We start from the raw sequence: 21,530 nt of genomic DNA, 5'->3' as shown, positions 1-21,530 counted from the left end.
AGCCCAGGAGGTGGAGGTTACAGAGAGCCAAGATGGTGCCACTGCACTCCAGACTGGGTGACAGTCTCAAAAAAAAAAAAAAAAAAAAGAGCTGACATTTCTTGATAGGTGTTCAGTTGTCCAAGGCTCCCACTTCTGTTACACAGAATAGAGTCGTAAGTTGGGGATGACAAATAGTAACACACGTGTTATTTCACTTGCATATATGCAGCAGAGATTAATTCAATTACCCACTCTTTCTCACTGAATACAGACTTAGCCTCAGCATCTGTATCAACACTACACCTCAAAGAATCTGAGTTGACACAGGAAACATCATAATTGCCATTTGTGACACTGTGATCACAAATCCACAAAATACCACTTTCATTGGTCTGTAAAAGATTGAAGAGATGTCCTGAAAGAAAGGACCATCATCTTCCAAAGTAAGAGAATGAATCAATTCAGCTTAACTCTGCTATTCAAAAGCAGTGGTCCTCAAACTTTCCCAAGCATCAGAATTGCCTGGAGAGCTTGCTGTAGGGCCCTATCTCCAAGGCTTCTGAATCAGTAGGTCCAGGATTTGGGCCCATAAATCTGCATTTCAAAAACTCTGAGATCTACCATTATAAAGTATACTGGAACAAATTCTAAATATGAAAAACCGAAAATCTTTTGACAGCAAGATAGTAAATCATAACTAGCATAGCTTTATGAAGAAAAATGTACATTAACGCAGTATAGTTTATAGTAAAGCAATGGTCTGGAGCTAAATAAACCTCGGTTTTATCTCTGGTTCTGCTAATTATTGGTTTATGATTTTTACTAAGTTTATTTGAGCTCTATAAGCATTAGTTTCTTCACAGATAAAATAAGGATAAGAAAAATATCCCGTGGAGTTATTGTTAGGAATAAATAGAAAAAAATACATACCTAAAGTTACAAGCACAGTGCCTAGTAGATGGTTCAATCCTGTTCGTTCAATCCTTCATCCTTTTTTCACTTATAGCAGTAATGGAAATTAAAGCAAAAGAGTGAAATATTTTCATAAAGGTTGTAGGGTTTGTTGGGAGGAAAAATATCTACCTTCTAGAAGGGGTGCCATGGCAGCGACAGCTCAAGGTCCGTGTGGGGTGCCTGTAACGAAAGAAAGGCAAATGAATGTATAATACTTAACGTAAGTTTTACATGGCATTGGAGCCTTCATAAGGAAATGAAGACCTGAAGAAACCTGAGCGTTTTATACTAGGTTTGATGAAAAGTAGACTCTTATGGAAAAATGTGGTAAGACAAAAAGGTGAGCTAATGGCAGTAAACTGGGGGAAACCTACCAAGGCCTACTCATTTAGATTCCTCTTGGCTCTGTCTTCACAGAAAAGATTGCTTATTTTCTCCAGGTATAGGGATGGCATCTCTCACATGAGGGTCTTAGACCTGCTTCACGGGAAGGTCAGAGTCCTCACACCTGCCATTTCTCAAATGTCATCAGCTTAAAATATTCAGTATGCTAAGGTGTTATATTTTGGGGTAGTGTGCCCTGAACACCATCATAAACGTGCTAGAAAAATTCTACAGCAAATTAGTGGACAAGGGGAAGCAGCTTAGGTATTAAAGATTGTGGAGAAGATCTATTAAAACATAGAGCTCCAATCCTCCTCTTAAGGAGTCTCCCCTTAAGAGACAGGGTTCACTTTCATGCCATATACTTCTGATTAAAATGAGCCTCTTATACCCAGTAGAATACATTCCAGGTGCAGAAAGCCAATTACCTAGTTATTCCCTTACCCACGTAATTATAGACCTTAATCCAAATTCAAAGGACTCCTGAGAGATGCTGGAATCTGTAATTGTGTAATCTCTTTGATGAAGCACAGAGTGTGATCTTTTGCTGGTGTGGGGCTAGGTTTCTGTGGAGAAGCTGGAAACGCTGTGGAAGAAAGAGCTTGCCCCTTTTGTGTATATGGACTCTAATGTAGTTGAAATTCCTAGAAGTCAAAGGTATAAATCTAACTACTAAAATCCTATTTGTAGTGCATTAAAATGCCAGTTATTAATTTACGGTAACAACTAAAGGGAAGCTTTGTATTATTCTAGGACTACAATGCAATTTATGCTTTGCATAATGATTCAGGAAATGACTTAGTGCTCCAGAAATACCATCTTGCTAGATACCATTCTGAATCCAGCGTTTCCGAGCAATCTCATCTCCGATACAGAATGATGACATACTCAGGATTCCAAGACGGCAAAATGACTTGGGTAATGTAGTCTAGGGCCTGCCAGTGAGTATGCTGAGACAGACCAGAAAGACTTAAAAGATTCCACTAATGCAGATAAAGCGAGCTGAGCCACAACTTCTCCGAACACCAACAAGATGCGCCAACACTTGACAAAAAAAAAAAAGAAGATAAAGTTTGTCTTCCAGCATTCCCTTACCCTATTTTCCCCTTCTTCTTCCCTACTTTATCAGTGGGAAAAGTTCTCAATAATGCAATTCTTACTGAGAGTCTTGTGTTTATCAGAGAAATGTTTCCTCTTTCTTTATCAAGGAATTATATATTCCCAACAGACATGGAGCTTGAATGCTTTATTTCCTTTGGAATTAAGAAAGGGGAGGTGGGGGAATCAAAAATTAAAAACCAAACCCAAGTCACTGTTTCTCTTCGAGGAAGGGTGGGTGGGTCAGTCGGATCTGGCGTTGCCTGAGCTCCGTACATTAACCCGCAGCTCTCAAGTTCGCCTCCCAGTAATGCCGGGCCCAGCCTCGCCGCGGTCGGTCGAGCCTCTGCCCAAGGTGGGAGCGGGCCACCCGGTCCCTTCACCCACTGAGGCCCAGGCCTCCCGCCTCAACACTAAGGTAGCTTGGCCGGGCCGGAGCAGCAGTCGCGGGGCCGGCACTGTGGCCGTGGAACCCCGGGCCAACCTCAGGCCTGGGCCAGCTCGGCTCCGGCCTGCAGGGGGCGCTGCGGCGGCACCGGCGCGAGGTCCGCGCGTGCGGGAAGCGACCCCAGGTGTAAGTCCCGCGGCGTGGGGCGCGTGGGGCAAGGCGAAGCGACTCAGGATCCCGGCGCCCGCGGGGGCCGCCGAGCGGCAGCGCTGGGCTTGCGGAGGAGCGTGAGCACCTGAGCCGCGGTGCCGGGTTACACCCTCAGTGACGCCAGGCGCGTTCCTTCCTCTTCCTCTCGCCTCTCCGGCCCCGCCTTCTCTTCTCTCCGCCCACCTCTCCGAAGCGGAGCCGCCGTCGCCAGCAGCGCCGTCATGTCGGCCCCCGCCGGGTCCCCTCACCCGGCCGCCAGCGCCCGGATCCCGCCCAAGTTCGGCGGAGCGGCCGCCTCAGGAGCCGCAGCGCCCGCGGGCCCAGCCCCGGCGCCGCACCAGCAGAACGGTGAGGCGGGCGGCCCGGGCGGAGCGCGGGGCCTAACACCGGCTGGGCGGCCTGCGCGGCCACATCGGGGCGGGGCTGGCCGGGAAGGGAGTCCGGGGCCAGGCCCGGCCCGAGGGAGGGGAGCGGGCGCGGTGCGGAGGCTGCGGGGTCCGCGCTGGGCGCGGGTAGGGGGCAGGGAAGGCGCGGCGCGGGGCGCGCGGGGGTTGGACGCCCCTGGCGTGGGGCCGGGGTCGGCGTGGGAAAGCTGGGGCCGGGGGTGTTTATGTAATGCGACCCCGGGCCCGAAACCGCCGGGGGCGAGTAGGGGCGACTGAAAAGCTGGGAACCCATGTAGTAAAACCCAGTTACCCAGCCTGGGCGCAGGCGAGTTGCCCTGAGCGACCCCTTGGCTGCGGGAGCGGGCCAGAAGCCGAGGCCGCAGAGTGCGTGGTCTGGGGAAGGCTGGTGCAGCCACCCAGCAGGGTGGATTGTGCCCTTCCTGCCTCAGGAAAATTGCTTCGGTTACTGAGGCCCAGCGAACACGCTGCCTTGAGGAAACTTAAGTTTGCACTCAAGTTTGTAGACAAAAGGGTGTAAATATGCTATGTAAGTGTAACTGTAACCCTGACCCAGTTCGGCCTCAAGATCTGTCATTGCCGCTGCGGCTGCTGCTCGAGCTTTTGGAGTTTGCTTGTAGTGTTTGAAAGGGAGCAGGTGTAAACGGATTTAAACGAACATCTTTAGATCTGGGTGTTTTTCCTAGCTCCACTTTCAGAGATGGAAAAACGTGCCAGAGTTGGCCCTGCTTTGAGGCAAGGCCTTCATACAGGCAGCAGCCAAATGCAACACGAAAGCCGCTTTCATATTAAGGTCGTGGGTTTTTAGTAGGCTGCAAAATGATCGTCTCTAGGATGTGCATTCCCTAATGCTGAGATTTGGAATGTTCGAGGATGGAGCCAAGGGTGGGGGAATTCTCCTTATAGGCTTGATAATATGTCAGATGAGAACCTTGGAAAGTAATTGACTGAATTTAGAAAAATACCTCTGTCCTGTGTTGGTACGAGAACCAAACTACATTAGTACTCTCCAAATGATTGACCTGTTTTATCTAATTTCCTAGTGAAAACCTGCTGAACTTTATGAATTAGTTTAACCAACATCTAAGTTTTACAACTGATGCTTTTCAAATATGAAGTGTATCGTTTGTCCTGAGAAGCAGAGGTTGATTTTTTTTATAAACAAAAGTGATACTTTAGCCTCAATATTCTTTGGATCAGCCTTACTTATCAATATTACATGCTGTATTCTCAGTAGTCATTGTTTACTATAATCGCTTTTGGATATGACCAGGGTTATTGGTGGTGTACACCTGAACAAATGTAAAAATATTATTTGTGAGCAGTGTTTGTTGTTGTAACCTTAATATAAGTTCTTGTTTTTGTTTGTTTTTAAAATATCTTTATGAGGGAACTAGAAGACGATAATTTAGTAAAAGAGCCCAAGTCTTTTAGAACATTGTAGACTCATGTTTACCAGTGATTCAAGGATTGTGTCTTTCCTTGATTTTTTGAATATGCATTATCATCTTAGTGAACAGTTTTTAAAGTGGCAAATGTTTATTTCAACCTTATAAATTTTGTGAACACTCAAGAATGCCAGGATATGTACTCAGCCAAGTGTAATCAGGATGTTAAAATCTGTAAGAACAAATCAATGTTTGGATGCCAAATACAGATGATGCTTGAGTTCTCCTGTTTATAATCACTACTTTCCTTTAATGTTGCAATAATCATTTCAACATTTTTTGCGTGCTTACCAGTTGGGTACTCAAGGTTAGGGTAGTAGATGAGACAGAGTCCCTGCCTCTCTCCTAACTTGCCCTGTATTTGATAATGTTTGAATTGGTTCTGGCTAGCCTTGAGGGACTGGACAGGTTGGGGTGGGAGGGAAAGGTTGTCGGTAGCGGAGGTTACAGCATGAACTAAAGTTTGGAAATATGAAAGTGCAGGGCAGGCTTGGAAAGTGAAAGGAGTCAAGAGGTGTAGCGGGTGCTGGGTGGCATGGGAAGCCAAGGCATTGAAGCTGAAAGGAACAGGTTAAAAGGGGCCATGTTGCAGAAAGGCCTTAAATGTTATGCTAGGAAATTTGAAAGTTATGGTAAAGTATAAGAACTAGGGTCAGGTAGAGACAAGGTCTCCCTGTATTGCCCAGGCTGGTCTGCTGGGCTCAAGTGATCCTCACACCTCATCCTCCAGAAGGATTTTTGTTTTTGTGGAAGGGATTAGTATAAGTAGAGAAATCAGATTAAATCTCTTTTTGTTTTGTTTGCTGATCTCAAAAAAAAAAAAAGTTTGCTACATGGTATCAGCATCTAGTAAGCAGTCACTTGGGTTTCTCATTTATTTTTCAGCCCTACATAAAGTAGTTAGCCTTTTAATATAGCTCTGTGGAATTCCAGACATGGTGAAAAAGAAATAGGTCAGAAATATGAGCATAAAATAGACAGAATTGCAAAACTGGAATGGTACCCAGAGATCACTTACTTCAGTGTTGTGGTGTAATATGAAATACATTTGACCTTTGTCCTGGGTTCCTGAAACAGCTCCTAAAACTCTTGTAATTTCCTGAGTGATAGGAGTGTCGCTTGTTACTCACAAGGAGCCTCTTTTGATTACATTTGAGTTTATACTAATGAAATGACTTAGGATGGGTCTCCTAGACAGCCTCAGGCTGGAGCTGGTCACCAGAAAGACCAAGTGATTACCGAGTTGGGACTTTCAGTCCCCACCCATCATCCCCTTTGAAGGGAAGTGGATAGGCTGGAGATGAAGCTTTATAAAAACTAGTAAGATTTAGTGACCTGGGTTGCTGAGCATGTGGAGATGCTGGGAGGGTGGCGACACCTGCCCCCATCCTTTGCCCTGTACATCTCTTTCATTTGGCTGTTCATCTGTATCCTTTATAATAAACAATATAAGTGTTTTCCTGAGTTCCACAAGCCCTTCTACCAAAGTGATTGAACCTAAGGAGGGGGTAGTAGAAGCTCCAGTTTGTAGCTGGTTCCTCAGAAGTACAGATGGCAACCTGCTACTTATGATACTTGTGATAGGCATCTGACATGGGGAGCAGTCTTGTGTTACTGAACCCTTAACTGAGTTAGATCTGAGTCTAACTTCAGGTAGGTATCTGACTCAGGGATCTGAGGCTAACTTCAGGTCAGAATTGAATTGAATTGGAGGACACCCAGTTGGTATCTGCTGGGGAAAAATAAAAACAAAAATGCACACATCTGGTCACAGAAGTGGTCTGTGCGGAATGAGAGTAGAGTGAAAAAAGTTTTTTGGTTTTTATTGTTTGTTTTAGAGACGGTGTCTCTCTGCCACCTAGGCTATAGTCAGTGGCTATATCATAGCTAAGTGGAGCCTCAATCTCCTGGGCTGAAGTGATCCTCCTGCCTCAGCTTCCCAAGTGACTAGGACTACAGGTATGCATCACCACTCTTGGCTAATTATTTTTATTTTTATAGAGACTGAGTCTCACCATGTAGCCCAGGTTGTTCTCAAACTGCTGGCCTAAAGCGATCCTCCTGCCTAGACCTACCAAGGTCTTGGGATTACAGGCGTGAGCCCCTAGGCTGGGCCCTGTTTTTTCTTTTGCAAGTGGTTAGCAAATGGCAAAGGTTTTTTGTTTGTTTGAGACGGAGTCTCACTCTGTCGCCAGGCTGGAGTGCAGTGGCGCAATCTCAGCTCACTGCAACCTCCACCTCCTGGGTTCAAGCGATTCTCCTGCCTCAGCCTCCTGAGTAGCGGGGACTACAGGCGCATGCCACCACTCCTGGCTAATTTCACCATGTTGAGATGGAGTTTCACTATGTTGGCCAGGATGGTCTCCATCTCCTGACCTCGCGATCCACCCGCCTCGGCCTCCCAAAGTGCTCGGATTACAGACGTGAGCCTCGGAGCCTGGCCCACAAACTGTTTTTTTTAAAGATTTGTTTTTCCAAAGGGCGTTGTATATAGATCCCTGATAGAGAAATCAGAAAAAAGCAAAGTGGTTGTGGTTAAAATAGAAGTAGAGGTTCAGTTGTTTTTAAGCACAGTTTGAAAAACACAGGAGTTCAGTTCCCTAATTTTACAGATGAAATGAAGATTCAGAAAGGTTAAGTAGGTACATTTTCTACCAATGCTGTGAAAGCTTTGTGAGGGTAGCAGTTTTTTCTGTCTCTTGTTCATGTCGTATAATGAGAGCTTATAACAGTATAGGCAAGTTACAGGTATTCATTAGACGTGTATTAAATGAAGTCTATTTTGTTTCTCCTAATTCCAACTCCAGGTCTCTTTTTAAAAATTTTTATTTATTTGTTTTAGAGACAGAATCTCACTCTGTCACCCAGGCTGGAGTACAGTGTTGCCATCATAGCTCACTGCACCCTTGAACTCCTGGGCTCAATCTGTCTTCCTGCCACGGCCTCCTGAGTAGCTGGGAGTATAGGTGTGTGCCACCATACACAGCTAACTTTCAAAAAAAAATTGTAGAGACTGATCTCAAACTCCTGGCTTCAAGTGATCCTTCCATCTGGACCTTCCAAAGTGCTGGGATTACAGGCATGAGCCACCGTGCCCAGCCTAAAGATTTCTTTCTATTAACAGACTCTAAGAAAAGTCTTTTTAGAAACTTTGATGTTTGAGAAGAGTAAGGAATAGAGAGGCAGAAAAGCAAGTCTTCATGATCACTTTTACTTGTTTTCTAGGTGTAACTGCTAGCGTGTTTCCTCCGCTTATTCGAAGATACAGCTTGACTTGATTGAGTCTGTTAAATCTTTCTCTTAAACTTCCTTCCTTGGTGTTGTATTTCTAGCCTTCATTTTTCATTGTGCAATGTATGGATTTTTAGAACTATTTGTATTTCCATACCAAGCATTAATTGAATATTTCTTACCTTTTACTTTGCCTTTTGGGATTCCTTCCAAAGCTGAGTCCTCAAACATAGGAAGACTGACTAAAATAATACCCTGGTAATGATCTTGTTGGGAGGTCGGGGGTGGGGGGCAGTCAGATTTAATAATAAGCTGCTGGTTTTTAATTTTACTTATAGGAAGCAAATGGTGCTTATTTTCAAATGAAAGCATATTTTAATCCTTCCATATGCCCTTTTCCAGAATGAAACTACAGTTTTATCACTTTAATTGTCAATAATGCAAGAAAGATGAGATAGTAATGGGAATTACTAGAATTCACTGTGGAAGATGTAAATAAACATTCATACAGCAGTACTATCGGGTCAGTCACAGGAAACCCTTAAACTTTGAGGACACATGCAACATTTGAAATGATGTAAATTCTCCCTAGTGTATCTCAAATAAGTTACTTTTGATCAGAGGCACATCAGTGTCTCAGGTTTCTCGTCTTCATTTATAGCTAACCGGAAGCATCAGGTCCTCTCATGAATATACCCCTATGGTATTAAAGTGACTGTGTCTGAATACATAATTTCCTTCTAAGCTGATTTTTTTTTTTTTTTTTTTTGAGATTGAGTTTCAGTCTTGTTGACCAGGCTGGAGTGCAATGGCGCAATCTCAGCAGACCTCAACCTCTGCCTCCCGGTTCAAGGGATTCTCCTGCCTCAGCCTCCCAAGTAGCTGGGATTGCAGGCATGCACCACCATGCCTGGCTAATTTTGTATTTTTAGTACAGACAAGGTTTCTCCATGTTGGTCAGGCTGGTCTGAAACTCCTGACCTCAGCCTCCCAAAGTACTGGGATTACAGGCGTGAGTCACCGCGCCCAGCTCTAAACTGATTAATAGATATCTCAAAGATCTTAAAGTAGGCTGGGTGTGGTGGCTCAAGCCTTTTAATCCCAGCACTTTGGGAGGCTGAGGCGGGCAGATCACCTGAGGTCGGGAGTTCGAGACCAGCCTGGCCAACATGATGAAACCCCGTCTCTACTAAAAATACAAAAATTAGCCGGGCATGGTGGCAGGCGCCTGTAATCCGGGCTACTCAGGAGGCCGAAGCAGGAGAATCGCTTGAACCCGGGAGGCGGAGGTTGTGGTGAGCTGAGATCATGCCATCACACTCCAGCCTGGGGCACAAGAGCGAGACTTCGTCTCAAAAAAAAAAGATCTTAAAGTATTCACTCCATATGTAAGCAAGTGTCTTATATCTGGGTTTAGTTTTTATTTTTAATTGCTATATATATTGCTTTAGTTGTTTGCAGTGTCTTTTTACTCCCCCTCCCCCCAGGTTTCTGGGATTGTAGCAGTAATTAATTTTGTAAACCATATTCATTGCCATCACTAGTATTTCATGTTACTTTATCTTTCCAATTCATCTGTAATCCCTGAAGTATTTTATGCTAAAGGTATTAAAATAGAATAATTTTCTTTCCTAGAAATGAGGCCTCTTCATTGTCAGCATTATTAGAAAAGATCATGTTATATATATTCAGCTCTGGAGAAGCCACTATTTTCAATAGGCTAAGCATACTCAGACTTGTCCAGAAGGTGTGGACTAGTGAAAAGGTTATAGGCTTTGATACAGCCCAAATTTTTGTGGAGAAACTTACTTAACATGCTTCAGGGTGTAATGATACCTTTCTTACAGAGTTGTTGAGAGAATTACATTAAATGAGGTACTATTTTTAAAGTACTTAGCCCTAGAAGGGGCTTAGCAATTAGAGTCCCTCCCTTCCATTTTCTTCAGAACACCATTTTATAAATTCTTCGGTAGCAGAAACCGTATGGGTTTTGTTCATCATATGCCCAGTAGTAGCAGCTTATAATAGGCACTCAATTAAGTAAACTTAGCTTCCTATTCATTATTGCTTTTGAAGACTGGCCGCTGACAGGAGTCTGTGTGCCAGCTCCCTTTCCCCTTTTTTGTATTTAAGGCTCAATCACTATTTTAGTCTTATCTTTATTTTTTCTGCTTTCCAGTCCTCCATCCCTTACGTCCACAAATGTATTCTTGGAAGGTTTCTGGTAGTAGGCCATCTACCTTAGCTAGTTTGCTTATGGAAAGGTAAGTTTAATGGGTTTTAAGTTTTCTAAAATTGTGTGCCAAAAGTCATTTGTAACAGGAACTGAGAAAAAGCAGGATGAAGTATCGAGAGGGAGTGGTAAAAATCATGTCTTGCCTAGCCAATAGCCAAGTCTTAACTTGTTTTCCTTAGGATTTCCTTAGGATTTCTGATTAATGGGTATTGTGAAATGAGCTATAAGCCTGGCTTTGGAACCAGCAATGCCTGGCTTCTTTACTACTTACCAACAATTTGAATTCATATGAATTAGTGAGCTTTCGTGGCCCTGTTTATTTGCAAATAAAGGATGATAGTGATACTTCACAGAATTGTTTGAGAAGCATATCAGATTATATGTAGAAAAGCAAGATATCTGGCATGTGGTAGATTCTGAACCAATATTGGTTTTCTTTTCTTTCTTTTTTTTGAGACAGGGCCTCACTTTGTCACCCAGGCTGGAGTGCAGTGATATGATCACAGCTCACTGCAGTCTTGACCTCCCCGGGTTAAGGTGATTCTCTCACTTCAGCCTCCTGAGTAGCTAGGACTACAGGGGCATGCCACTATGCCCAGCTAATTTTTGTATTTTTTGTAGAGACGGAGTTTCACCACGTTGCCCAGGCTCAAGTGATTCTCCCACCTCAGCCCCCCAGAGGGCTGGGATTACAGGCGTGAGCCACCGTGTGTGGCCTTGGTTTTCTTTTGGCGCCTCACACATAGCACTCATTGTCATGGTATCCAATAAGTATAAATGATGTTGTAGCAGAAATAATCTATACTTAATGCAGTGAGATGTAATCTAATTGTTTACATAGCCTGTGTCTGTAGGCTCTGTCTGCCAGCAGTGACTGGAACAGTTACCTTCATCCTCAGGTATATTTGCAGTTTATGGAATGTAGGAGAGAAAGAATACAAGAAAACATTTCTCTCAGAGCTTGGGAAGCTCTATAACTGTTAGCCTTGCATTATAATAATCTAGGATATCCAGATGTAATCTGAGACTCCTCATTTTTGAAATCACCAAGGTTTCTAATTGCCTGTTTCCTTAGGGGTGTGTGGGTGTGCAAGTGTGCACATTTTTATGCTCATTAAAAATCTGTATTTTGGCATTGCTAGTGATACCTTATTGGCAGGGAGAGTATATTAAAATATTCAGTAATCAGTACTGCATATACTGACCGCTAAATGGATTCCATCCTTCATACCAGAGCAGGATCCTATAAGCTTCCAGCTGTGCCAGGCATTAGTCCTTCAGCTGCTGGATTATGAGGTTTGGGCCAGCACGGTGGGGTAAAGCAGGGGAATAGGACCACGGCTATGACTCATTACCAACTGATTCAGAGCTATTTTACTATTTTAACAAAGATAATTGTTAAAATGCATACCTGGGTGCATACTGACTGAGTATTGGCCTGTTTCTTCATAATTAAGTGATGAATGAATTCAGTGATTAAATTCTTCGATGTGATTCTACTTGAAGTTAATATGAATTTATCTTAGTAAGATAGAGGAGCTTGTACTTTGCTGACCTTGATGTTTGTGTTCAGATAATGGAAAGTGAAATCTGACTTTGATCCAACTGAAAAAAAAAGTTGGAATTCAGTTCAGGAAAATGTTCATGAAACAAATATTTTTAATATTAAAATGTGTCAGGGAGGGCGAATGATCATGCTATTATGGAAATCTTAGGAGTAGTCGAATTAGAGATACGGTTTTTATTTTCTGTCTTCATTTTTTTCTTTTTAAACAATAATTGTTGTATGGTGGAAATTGTGAGTGTTACAATCTTATTCAGGTAACTTGCTTTATTTTTGTGTTTTCCTGTATGTTTATATTACTCATTTATCAATTTTGCACGTTTATATTAGGGCTGGTAACCTTTTTATGTCAGATGTTTTTTTCCTATAAAATGGCTGTTTTGTAATGTTGGAGTAATCCTATTTTGATGCTTTATTTTCCTTGAAGTTTCCTTAACTTTATGATAATATCTCTTAAGCGAGCCCTCAGTACCAGTTAGTCCTGTGGTATTTCCCTGCTCCATTCCCAGTGTCACATTTTTCCCCTTTTCCCTCAAATTCTCAATATCCTCCCTCTCTGCCTCCCTTTCCAATGATGACCTTACTTATTTTACTAAGAAATTGAAAGCAATCTGACAATCTGAAGGTAAAGTATTAATCTTCTGCCACCAAATCTGTCTTCCTGCATATTATTATTCTTGCCTTATGTGAGACAAATTCAGATTATTTGGGTACAGAATTCTGTTCCCTCTCTTTTAAGAACTTTGTCTCTGCGATTATCTCATTTACCATCAATTTTGATCTTAAACACCTGAACCTTATTTTATGCAATGCATATGTAATCCTGACAGTTATGTATAACTTTTATTTTAGAGACGAGAGCTCACTGTGTTGCCTGGGATGGTCTCGAACTCCTGGGCTCAAGTGCTGGGATTACAGGCATGAGCCACCAAGCCTGGCCTATAAATTTAATTCACAATTTCTAGCAAATATTTATTTAGCTCCTCTTTATATAACATTTTGTGCTAATACTCTGGGCATACAAATGTGAATGTTCTCTGCACTCCAGGAGTTCTCTACCCCTCAGTAAAAGAGGAAAGGACTGTTAGCACTGAACATCTCTTTCCTTCATAAAACATCTCTTTCCTTCATAAGGTCTGTGAGAAGGGTGCCCAGAGTTCTGAAGAGGAAACAATTCTTTTTGGTTAGAGTAGTAGAGAATCTTAACAGAAGAAGTTAGATAGAACTTCAGCTGTATCTAAAATGGCGGACACATTTTGAATTGTCAGGTAAATGCATGAATCAAAGGTAACAAATTTAAAAAACGTACTCTGAGCAGTGCAGGGGTACAAGGGAGAGAGAGTAATGAAAGAATAGTCTGGGCCCGGTACGGTGGCTCATGCCTGTAATCCCAGCACTTTGGGAGGCTGAGGTGGGTGGATCACCTGAGGTCAGGAGTTTGAGAACAGCCTAGCCAACATGGTAAAAAACCCATCTCTACTAAAAATAAAAAACTAGCTGGGTGTAGTGGCGAGTGCCTGTAATCCCAGCGACTTCAGAGGCTGAGGCAGGAGAATTGTTGGAACCCGGGAGGCGTAGGTTGCAGTGAACTGCAATCGCACCATTGCACTCCAGTCTGGGCAACAAGCGCTAAACTCTGTCTCAAAAAAAAAAAAAAAAAAAAAAAGAATAGTTTTTACAATTACGTTGGGGCTGTTAATGGAGGTTCCTGGAAATTGTCCTAAGAAGTTTAGACTTCATTTGGATCAAGAGCCACTAAAGATTGTATGGTAAGGAATGTTAAAAAGTACTCTGGTAGTGTTAGTAATGAATTAGAGGGAAGTGAAAGTGGAGTAAAGGGAAGTCATTTAGGGAATTTTTTCAAACCAAATCCTATTTCATATGCCCTAAAGAGATCCTATGGTGTTTTTTGTTTGTTTGTTTGTTTGTTTGTTTGTTTTGGTACAGGGACTAGACTTGCATGAAATACTTGTTTTATAAATTTTAATTTTCGTGTTAAGTTTTCTTAAAGCAGGAAGATAATCAGTTTTCCTTTTGTGAGAATCTAGTGTCTGAAAGGAGATTATGCTACCGAGACAGATACGTACTGGGGGTAGATCTTGTGATAATTTAGTCTTGCTCAGGAGGGCATACATATGCTTATAGAAAATCATAGACTGTATCTTGCTGGTACCTGATAGTATCAGTCAGGCTGACCAGCTGATAAGCTCCCTTGAAAAGATTATAGACCATTTGTTAAAAATCTTTTATTTATTCATTCAGATTCAGATACAGATCTTCATTCAGTACCAGTGAGTAGATAATGTGTTAGAATCATCTGTTTCCCTCTTTTATTTGACATAGTTCACTTGAAGCTAAGAATATAAAATTCTTTCAGAGATTATATAAAAACGGAATTTTTTTAGTTTTGTTTATTTGTTGTTTTGACACAGGGTCTCACTGTGTCACCCAAGCTGGAGTATAGTGGCGTGATCACTGCTCACTGCAACCTTGATCTCCTGGGGTCAGGTGATCCACCTCAGCCTCTTGAGTAGCTGGGACTACAGGTGTGCACCACTACATCTGCCTAATTTTATGTAATTTTTGTAGAGATGGAGTTTTGGTCTGTTGTCCAGGCTGGTCTTGAACCCCTGGACTCAAGCAGTCTACTGCCTCAGCCTCCCAAAGTGCTGGGATTACAAGCACATGCGACCATTTTTTAGTTTGTTTTTGTTTGTTTGTTTGTTTGCTTCTTTTTTTTTTTTTTTCTTTTGAGACAGAGTCTTGCTCTGTTGCCCAGGCTGGAGTGCAGTGGCACAGTCTTGGCTCACTGCAAGCTCCACCACCTGGGTTCACGCCATTCTCCTGACTCAGCCTCCCGAGTAGCTGGGAGAACAGGTGCCCGCCACCATGTCCAGCTAATTTTTTTTTTTTTTTTTTTTTGTATTTTTAGTAGAGATGGTGTTTCACCATATTAGCCAGTATGGTCTCGATCTCCTGACCTTGTGATTTGCCTGTCTCAGCCTCCCAAAGTGCTGGGATTACAGGCATGAGCCACTGTGCCCAGCCTGTTATTTTTATTATTTTATTTTTATTTTTTTGAGACAGGATCTCTCTCTGTCATCCAGGCTGGAGTGCAGTGGTACAATCTTGGCTCAATGCAGCCTCGACCTCCTGGGCTGAAGCAAGCCTAGCACCTCAGCCTCCCACGTATCTGGGACTACAGGCACAAACCACCATACCTGTGTAATTTTTAATTTCATTTTTGTAGGGATGAAGTCTCACTATGTTGCCTGGGCTGGTCTCAAACTCCTGGACTCAAGCAGTCCCCCTGCCTCAGCCTCCCAAAGTGCTGCAATCACAGGCATGAGCCACCACACCCAGCCCATTGTTTAGTTTTTCGATGATTATTTGATGCTTATTTGTAAGGCACTGTATTGGGCAATTTGGTGGGTGTAATAATCAAGTTAATTTATTCTAAGAATCCTTTTTTTTTTTTTTTTTTTTTTTTTTTACATTTTTTACCTCTGAAATTGGGGTGCATTTTGGAATCAGTGGAATTCTAAACTTGCTTTCCATAAAGTCAAGTCGTAATATAGTTGTATGAAAATCTGCCATTGATACCTGATGTGGTAGACTGAATAATGGGTCCACCAGCTATGTCCATGTCCTAATCCCTGAAACCTTTGCAGCTGTGATTAAATTAAGGCTCTTGAGATGGGGTTTTCCTGGAACTTGGTAGGCCTGACATAATCACAGTGGTTCTTATTAGAGAGACACAGGAGAAGTCAGAGCCGGCAGCAAAATAAATGTGAAGTGGAAGCAATATTATGTAATGGCATGCATTCACTTGTAGGATTAGAGAATGTTCTCCTGGAGGAAGAGCTGAGCTGAGATCTGAAGAATAAGTTAAGAATTGGTCAGGTGAAACAGAAGAGAGTATTTTGGAAGGTTCCATGTAGAGTGAAAAGCCTATCTGAAGATTGAGAGGTGAGGAAGCATGGCTTGAAAAAAATTTAGCATGATAAGGATATGTGCAGAACAGTGATTCTCAGCCTTTTCATACTCATGGCTACTTCAGTGCTAAAATTTTTGGTGGCGTTCTTAAAGGAATTACACTTTGAACACTTGTATTAAAATAAAAGTTTCAAAAAAAGTATCACATACTCACTTGATCCCCTTCAGAAGCCTCTATAAGACAGCTTAAAGTAAAACTGTCTTCTGCCTTGATGAACCTCTTTTAGGGCCTCTTGAGGCAAAACTCAAGCATACAATCTTACTTGGTGTTCTTCTGTGGCTTCTTTGCTTTTTTGTGGCAAACAGTATTTTTTCCCACCAGCTCAACATTCTATTTGACTTCACCATATCAGTAAGTATCTTAAGTGTAGCAAAATTAAATTTTATTTATTGATCAAATGTCGGCAGAGGCATGTGGAAGACTTGCAGTGTACTAGTATATTAAGGCATACCTCTTTAAAATTATTGTATGAAGAGGTGGTGAGTGATAAAACAGGAGTGATAAGCAGGGGTCAGATTATGGAGAGTCTTCGCATTGTTTTCTATTTACTGCTGTAACAAATGACCACAAATTAGTGGCTTCAAACAACATGAATTTATCACCTATAGGTTAGAAGTCCACCTGAGCTAAAATCAAGGCATCTACGGGGCTGCATTCTCTTCTAGAGAATCTAAGGGAGAATTAATTTCTTGCCTTTGTCAGATAGCTTCTAGATGCTGCCCACATTCCTTGGCTCATGGCCCACTTTCTCCATGTTCAAAGCCAGCAACATTGCATCTCTCTGAGAATTCTTCTGTAGTCACATCTCCCTCTGACTCTTCTACCCCTCTTGTTCTGCTCTTAAGGATGCTTGTGATTATATTGGTCTCACCTGGATAATCAAGAATCTGTTTCAAGGTCAGCTGATTAACATTCTTAATACCATGTGCAACCTTAATTCCCCTTTGCCAGGTAATCTAACATATTCACAAGTTCAGAGATTAGGATATGGACGTATGTTTTATTGGTCATGTTAAATAATTTGAATTTTTTTTTTTTTTTTTGGTGGCAAGAGAAACCATTAGAAGGCATCAAAACAGGGAGTAACAATATCAGATCTGCTTTTTAGGTAAATCGCTCTGGCTATGTTTGGTGTGTCATACAATTTAATAGGTCATTTCCAGCACCTTTTTCTACTGATATATTAAAAACTTTATTTTGCAATAATTTTAGACTTACAGAAGTGTTGCAAAGATAGTACAGAAAGTGCAGTACCCTTCAGTCAGCTTCCTCTAACGATAACTTATGAAACTGTTTTTTTTTTTAAGACAGAGTCTCGCTCTGTTGCCCAGGCTGGAGTGCAGTGATGTGATCTCTGCTCACTACAACCTCGGCCTCCCAGGTTCAAGCGATTCTCCTGCCTCAGCCTCCCGAGTAGCGGAGACTACAGGCACTTGCCACCATGCCTGGCTAATTTTTGTGTTTTTGTATTTTTAGTGGAGACGGTGTTTCACCATGTTGGCCAGGCTGTTCTTGAACTCCTGACCTGCCTACCTCAGCCTCCCAAAGTGCTGGGATTTACAGGTATGAGCCACTGTGCCCAGCCCATCTTCCAAAATTTTGGTACATTTATCAAAACCAGGAAATTAACATTGGTGAAATAAAATTACAAATTGTATTGATGTTTCACCAGTTTTTACACCAATGTCTTTTTTTCTGTCTCAGGATTTAATTCAGAATATCATTTTGCATTTACTTGTCATGTCTCCTTAGCCTGTAGTCTGACAGTTTTTTAGTCTTGTCTTTTTTTTTTTTTTTTTTTTAATGACTTCCTCGCTTTTAAAGAGTACTGATTAGGTATTTTGTAGACAGTTCCTCACTTTGAGTTTGCTGATGCTTTCTCATTATTAGATTGTGTGTATGAGTTTTTCATAAGAATACCACAGTGGTGAAGTATGCTTCTTACTGAGTCATTTCAGGGTTTGCATGGTACCAGCTTGTTTTATTACTGATCATGTTAACCTTGGGCACTTGACTTGGTTAAGAGGGTTGTCTTAGCTCAGGCTGCTATATTGAAACACCATTGACTGAGGCTTAAACAACAGATATTTCTTTTCTTTCTTTAAGGCAGTGTCTCACTGTCACCTGGGTTGGAGTATAGTGGCTCAATCATGGTTCACTGAAGCCTTGACCTCCCAGGCTCAAGCAGTCCTCCCACCTCAGCCTCCCAAGTAGCTGGGACTACAGGCATGTGACACCATGCCTGGCTAATTTTTCTATTTTTTTTTTTTTTTTTGTAGAGACAGGGTTTCACCATGTTGCCCAAGCTAGTCTTAAACTCCTGGATCCAAGCAATGTGCCTGCCTTGGCCTCCCAAGTTGCTGGGATTACAGGCATGAGCCACTGCGCCCAGACATTTATTTTTACAACAATTCTGGAGGCTGGAAGTTTGAGATCAGATTGTCAGTATGGTCATATTCTAGTGAGGACCCTCTATCCACCTTGTCACTGTGTGCTCACATGGCCTTTTCTTGGTATGTGCACATAGAGAGATCTCTCTCTTCTTTTTATAAGGGCACTCCTTCTCTCATGGTGGTCCTGCCTTCATGACCTAATGTAAACCTGATTACCTCCCAAAGGCCCCACCTCCTAACACCATCAAATTGGGCCTCAGCATAGTTTTGGGGGGACATAAACATTGAGTCTATAATAGAGGGATGTCTATGAGGTTCTTCCTCTGTAAAGTTATTTTTTCCTTTTCATGGTATGTTTATTAGGAGTGATTCACTTAACTCTAGCCTACTCTCAAAAGAAAGAGAAGCTGGATGCAGTGGCTTACACCTGTAATCTCAGCACTTTGGGAGGCTGAAGCAGGAAGATTACTTGAGGCCAGGAGTTTGAGACCAGCCTGGCTAACATAGACCTTGTTTCTACAAACAAAGTAAAATTATTACCAGGGTGTGGTTGCACTTGCCTGTAGTCCCACCTACTCTGGAGGCTGAGATGGGAGGTTCCCTTGAGTCCAGGGCTTCAAGGTTACAGTGAGCTATATCACACCTTTGTAGTCCAGACTGGGTGACAGAGCAAGACCCTGTCTCTTAAAAATGTAGGAAAAAAAGGGAATTAAACTCTGCCTTCTGCAATGAGGTGTACCAAATGATTTGTGGGCTTATGTTCAGATCACCACAGTAATTAATAAATATTCTTTGGGAGATACTTTGAAGTTAGTCTACCATTCTGTTTCTTTTTAAAATTTCACTCACAGCCGGGTGCAGTGGCTCACACCTGTAATCCCAGCACTTTGGGAGGCCAAGGTGGGTGGATCACCAGGGCAGAAGTTCAAGACCAGCCTGGCCAGGATGGTGAAACCCCATCTCTACTAAAAATACAAAAATTAACTGGACGTGGTGGCAGGCACCTGTAATCCCAGCTACTTGGGAGGCTGAGGCAGGAGAATAGCTTGAACCCGGGGTGGGGGGCAGAGGTTTCAGAGAGCCAGTATCGCGCCACTGCATTCCAACCTGGGTGACAGAATGAGACTCGTCTCAAAAAAAAAATTACTCACTCATTTTAGCATTTCACTAATGAATTTTGCTTACTCTCACCTGCCTCAATTATTACTGTGCAATTTTTTTTTTTTTTTTTTTAAAGAGCCAGAGTCTTCCTCTTGCTCAGGCTGGAGTACGGTGGCTATTCACAGTTGTAGTCCCACTACTGATCAGCATGGGATTTTTTATATCCTTAATTTCCTACTTCTGCCGGTTCACCCCTCCTTAGGCAACCTGGTGGTCCCCTCCCTGCTCCTGGGAGATTACCATATTGATGTCAAACTTAGTGTAGACACCCAATCAGCGTAACACATGACAGCCCAGAACTCCTGGGTTTGAGGGATCCTCTCTCTTCAGCCTTTCCAGTAGCTGGGACTACAGATATTTGCCACAGCACCAGCTACTATGGATTTCTAATGGTAATTTTCTCTTTCCCTGTTTCGTATAACGGAGATTTCCCCGTTTAATCCCATTTTAAAATTTATTCAATCATTTGTGTATGTTGTTATAAACTCAAAAATGTTTACTTTATTCTTTGAGGTATAATCCAATGCTGTATATAGAGAAGGAGACAGGGTCTTGCTCCATTGTCTAGCCTGGAGTGCAGTGATACAGTCATGGCTTGCCGCAGCCCTAACCTGCTGGGCTCAAGCAATCCTCTCAAGTAGCTGGTGCCATCTGCCTAGCTAATTTTTTCTTTTTTTTTTTTTAAAGAGACGGGGTCTTGCTATGTTGCCCAGGCTGGTCTCAAACTCCTGCCCTCAAGCAATCCTCCTTCCTTGACTCCCAAAGTGCCAATACTATTGATACTTACTTTTGTTGCTCAGATTATTCCAGCTGTGGCCATTGGGAGCTCTTTTATGTTGGCTTCTGTATCCCTTTCCCCCAATCCTTTTGTTGTTTGGGCACTTCCTTACTTTCTGACACTACAAGTTACTCTATCTTGTACTTGCCTTATCCCAGTACCAAAATCAACCCTATGTCCAAGGGACTCTGGTTTCTTTTATTGGAGGATGATATTTAGAAACCAAGAACTAGGTGTTGGATATGCTTATTACTACGGTGGTGTCACTGCTTCAGGCTCTGAAAGTGGACAGAGCTAGGAAATGTGAGTATGTATATGTATATGCTAACTCATCTATAATTATTTTTGTGTCTGTCTATCTGTATCTGTATTACCTAAACATCATTCAGTTAGGTTATCATACATTTGTAATACAATTAGACTGATCTGTCACAGTCTGTATTCTAGCCTAGGTTTTCTTGACATCCTGGTTGATTTATTAAAGAAAATTTACGTATAGTATATTTCCTTTTATTCTTTGTATAATACAGCTCTACAGGTTTAGATAAACACATGTAATCATGTATGTATTATGCCAGTGCAGTACCATCTGAAACAGTTCCATCACCATGAAAAAAAAAAATGTTCTTGTAGGCAGTGCCTCTCACCAGCCCCTGGCAGCCATTGCTCTGTTCTCTATCCTTGTTTTTCTGAATGTCATATAAACGGAACCATGTAATATGTAGCCCTTTGGGTCTGGCTCCTTTCGCTTAGCTACATTCATCCATGCTGCTGTACAGATTCATATTCTGTTCCTTGTTATTGCTAAGTAGTATTCTGTTTATGTGTGTACCATGATTATTTGTCCCTTCCTCTGTTATCAGACATCTTGGTTGTTTCCAGTGTTGGATAGTTATAAAAAAAGCTACCATAAACATTCATGTACTGGCTTTTGTGTGGACGCAAGTTTGCAGCTCACTTAGGTAAATAACTAGAGTGGGACTGTTGGGTCACGTAGTAAATATATACTTAAGTTTATAACAAATTGCAAAATTATTTTTCAGGGTGGCTGTACTGGTGTGTATTCCCTCCAACAATGAGTGAATGTTTCTCTTGCACCACATCTTTGCCAGCATTTGATGTTTTTGATAGTGTCTTGTTGTAATTTAATTTATATTTTCCTAATAACTAATGATAAGCATCTTCTCATGTGTATATTTTACATTCTTATAACTTTTTTGGTGATGACCTTTTCAGATCTTTTACTGATTTTTGATTGGGTTGTCTATTTTTTTACTAGTTGAGTTTTAAGAGTTCTTAGTG

The 21,530-nt window shown here is 42.1% G+C and overlaps 1 protein-coding gene and 1 long non-coding RNA gene across 6 annotated transcripts in view; both read left to right on the top strand.

Annotated features, from left to right (window-relative positions):
• The first annotated feature begins 378 nt into the window (after window positions 1-378).
• On the top strand, window positions 379-2,385 carry LOC139362349 (uncharacterized). The gene is made up of 2 exons (XR_011621107.1): window positions 379-425; window positions 2,074-2,385. It is a non-coding gene; the product is annotated as an uncharacterized lncRNA (long non-coding RNA).
• Window positions 2,386-3,089: 704 nt separating this feature from the next.
• LOC105486267 (SEC24 homolog B, COPII coat complex component) overlaps window positions 3,090-21,530 on the top strand; it is a 105,405-nt gene continuing 86,964 nt past the window's right edge. For 4 of the 5 annotated variants that reach the window (XM_071093201.1, XM_024794248.2, XM_071093200.1 and 1 more), the window contains exon 1: window positions 3,090-3,364. In XM_071093201.1, coding sequence (XP_070949302.1) covers window positions 3,238-3,364 — 127 coding nt within the window. In that variant the 5' untranslated portion in view covers window positions 3,090-3,237. Of the gene's footprint in view, window positions 3,365-3,927; window positions 3,950-21,530 lie in introns of those variants that run through there. The other variant, XM_011749046.2, reaches the window with a different exon arrangement.

The sequence above is a fragment of the Macaca nemestrina genome, chromosome 3 (assembly GCF_043159975.1).
Source record: "Macaca nemestrina isolate mMacNem1 chromosome 3, mMacNem.hap1, whole genome shotgun sequence".
Taxonomy (NCBI): Eukaryota; Metazoa; Chordata; class Mammalia; order Primates; family Cercopithecidae; genus Macaca; species Macaca nemestrina.
This window is presented reverse-complemented; position numbering and strand designations above follow the sequence as displayed.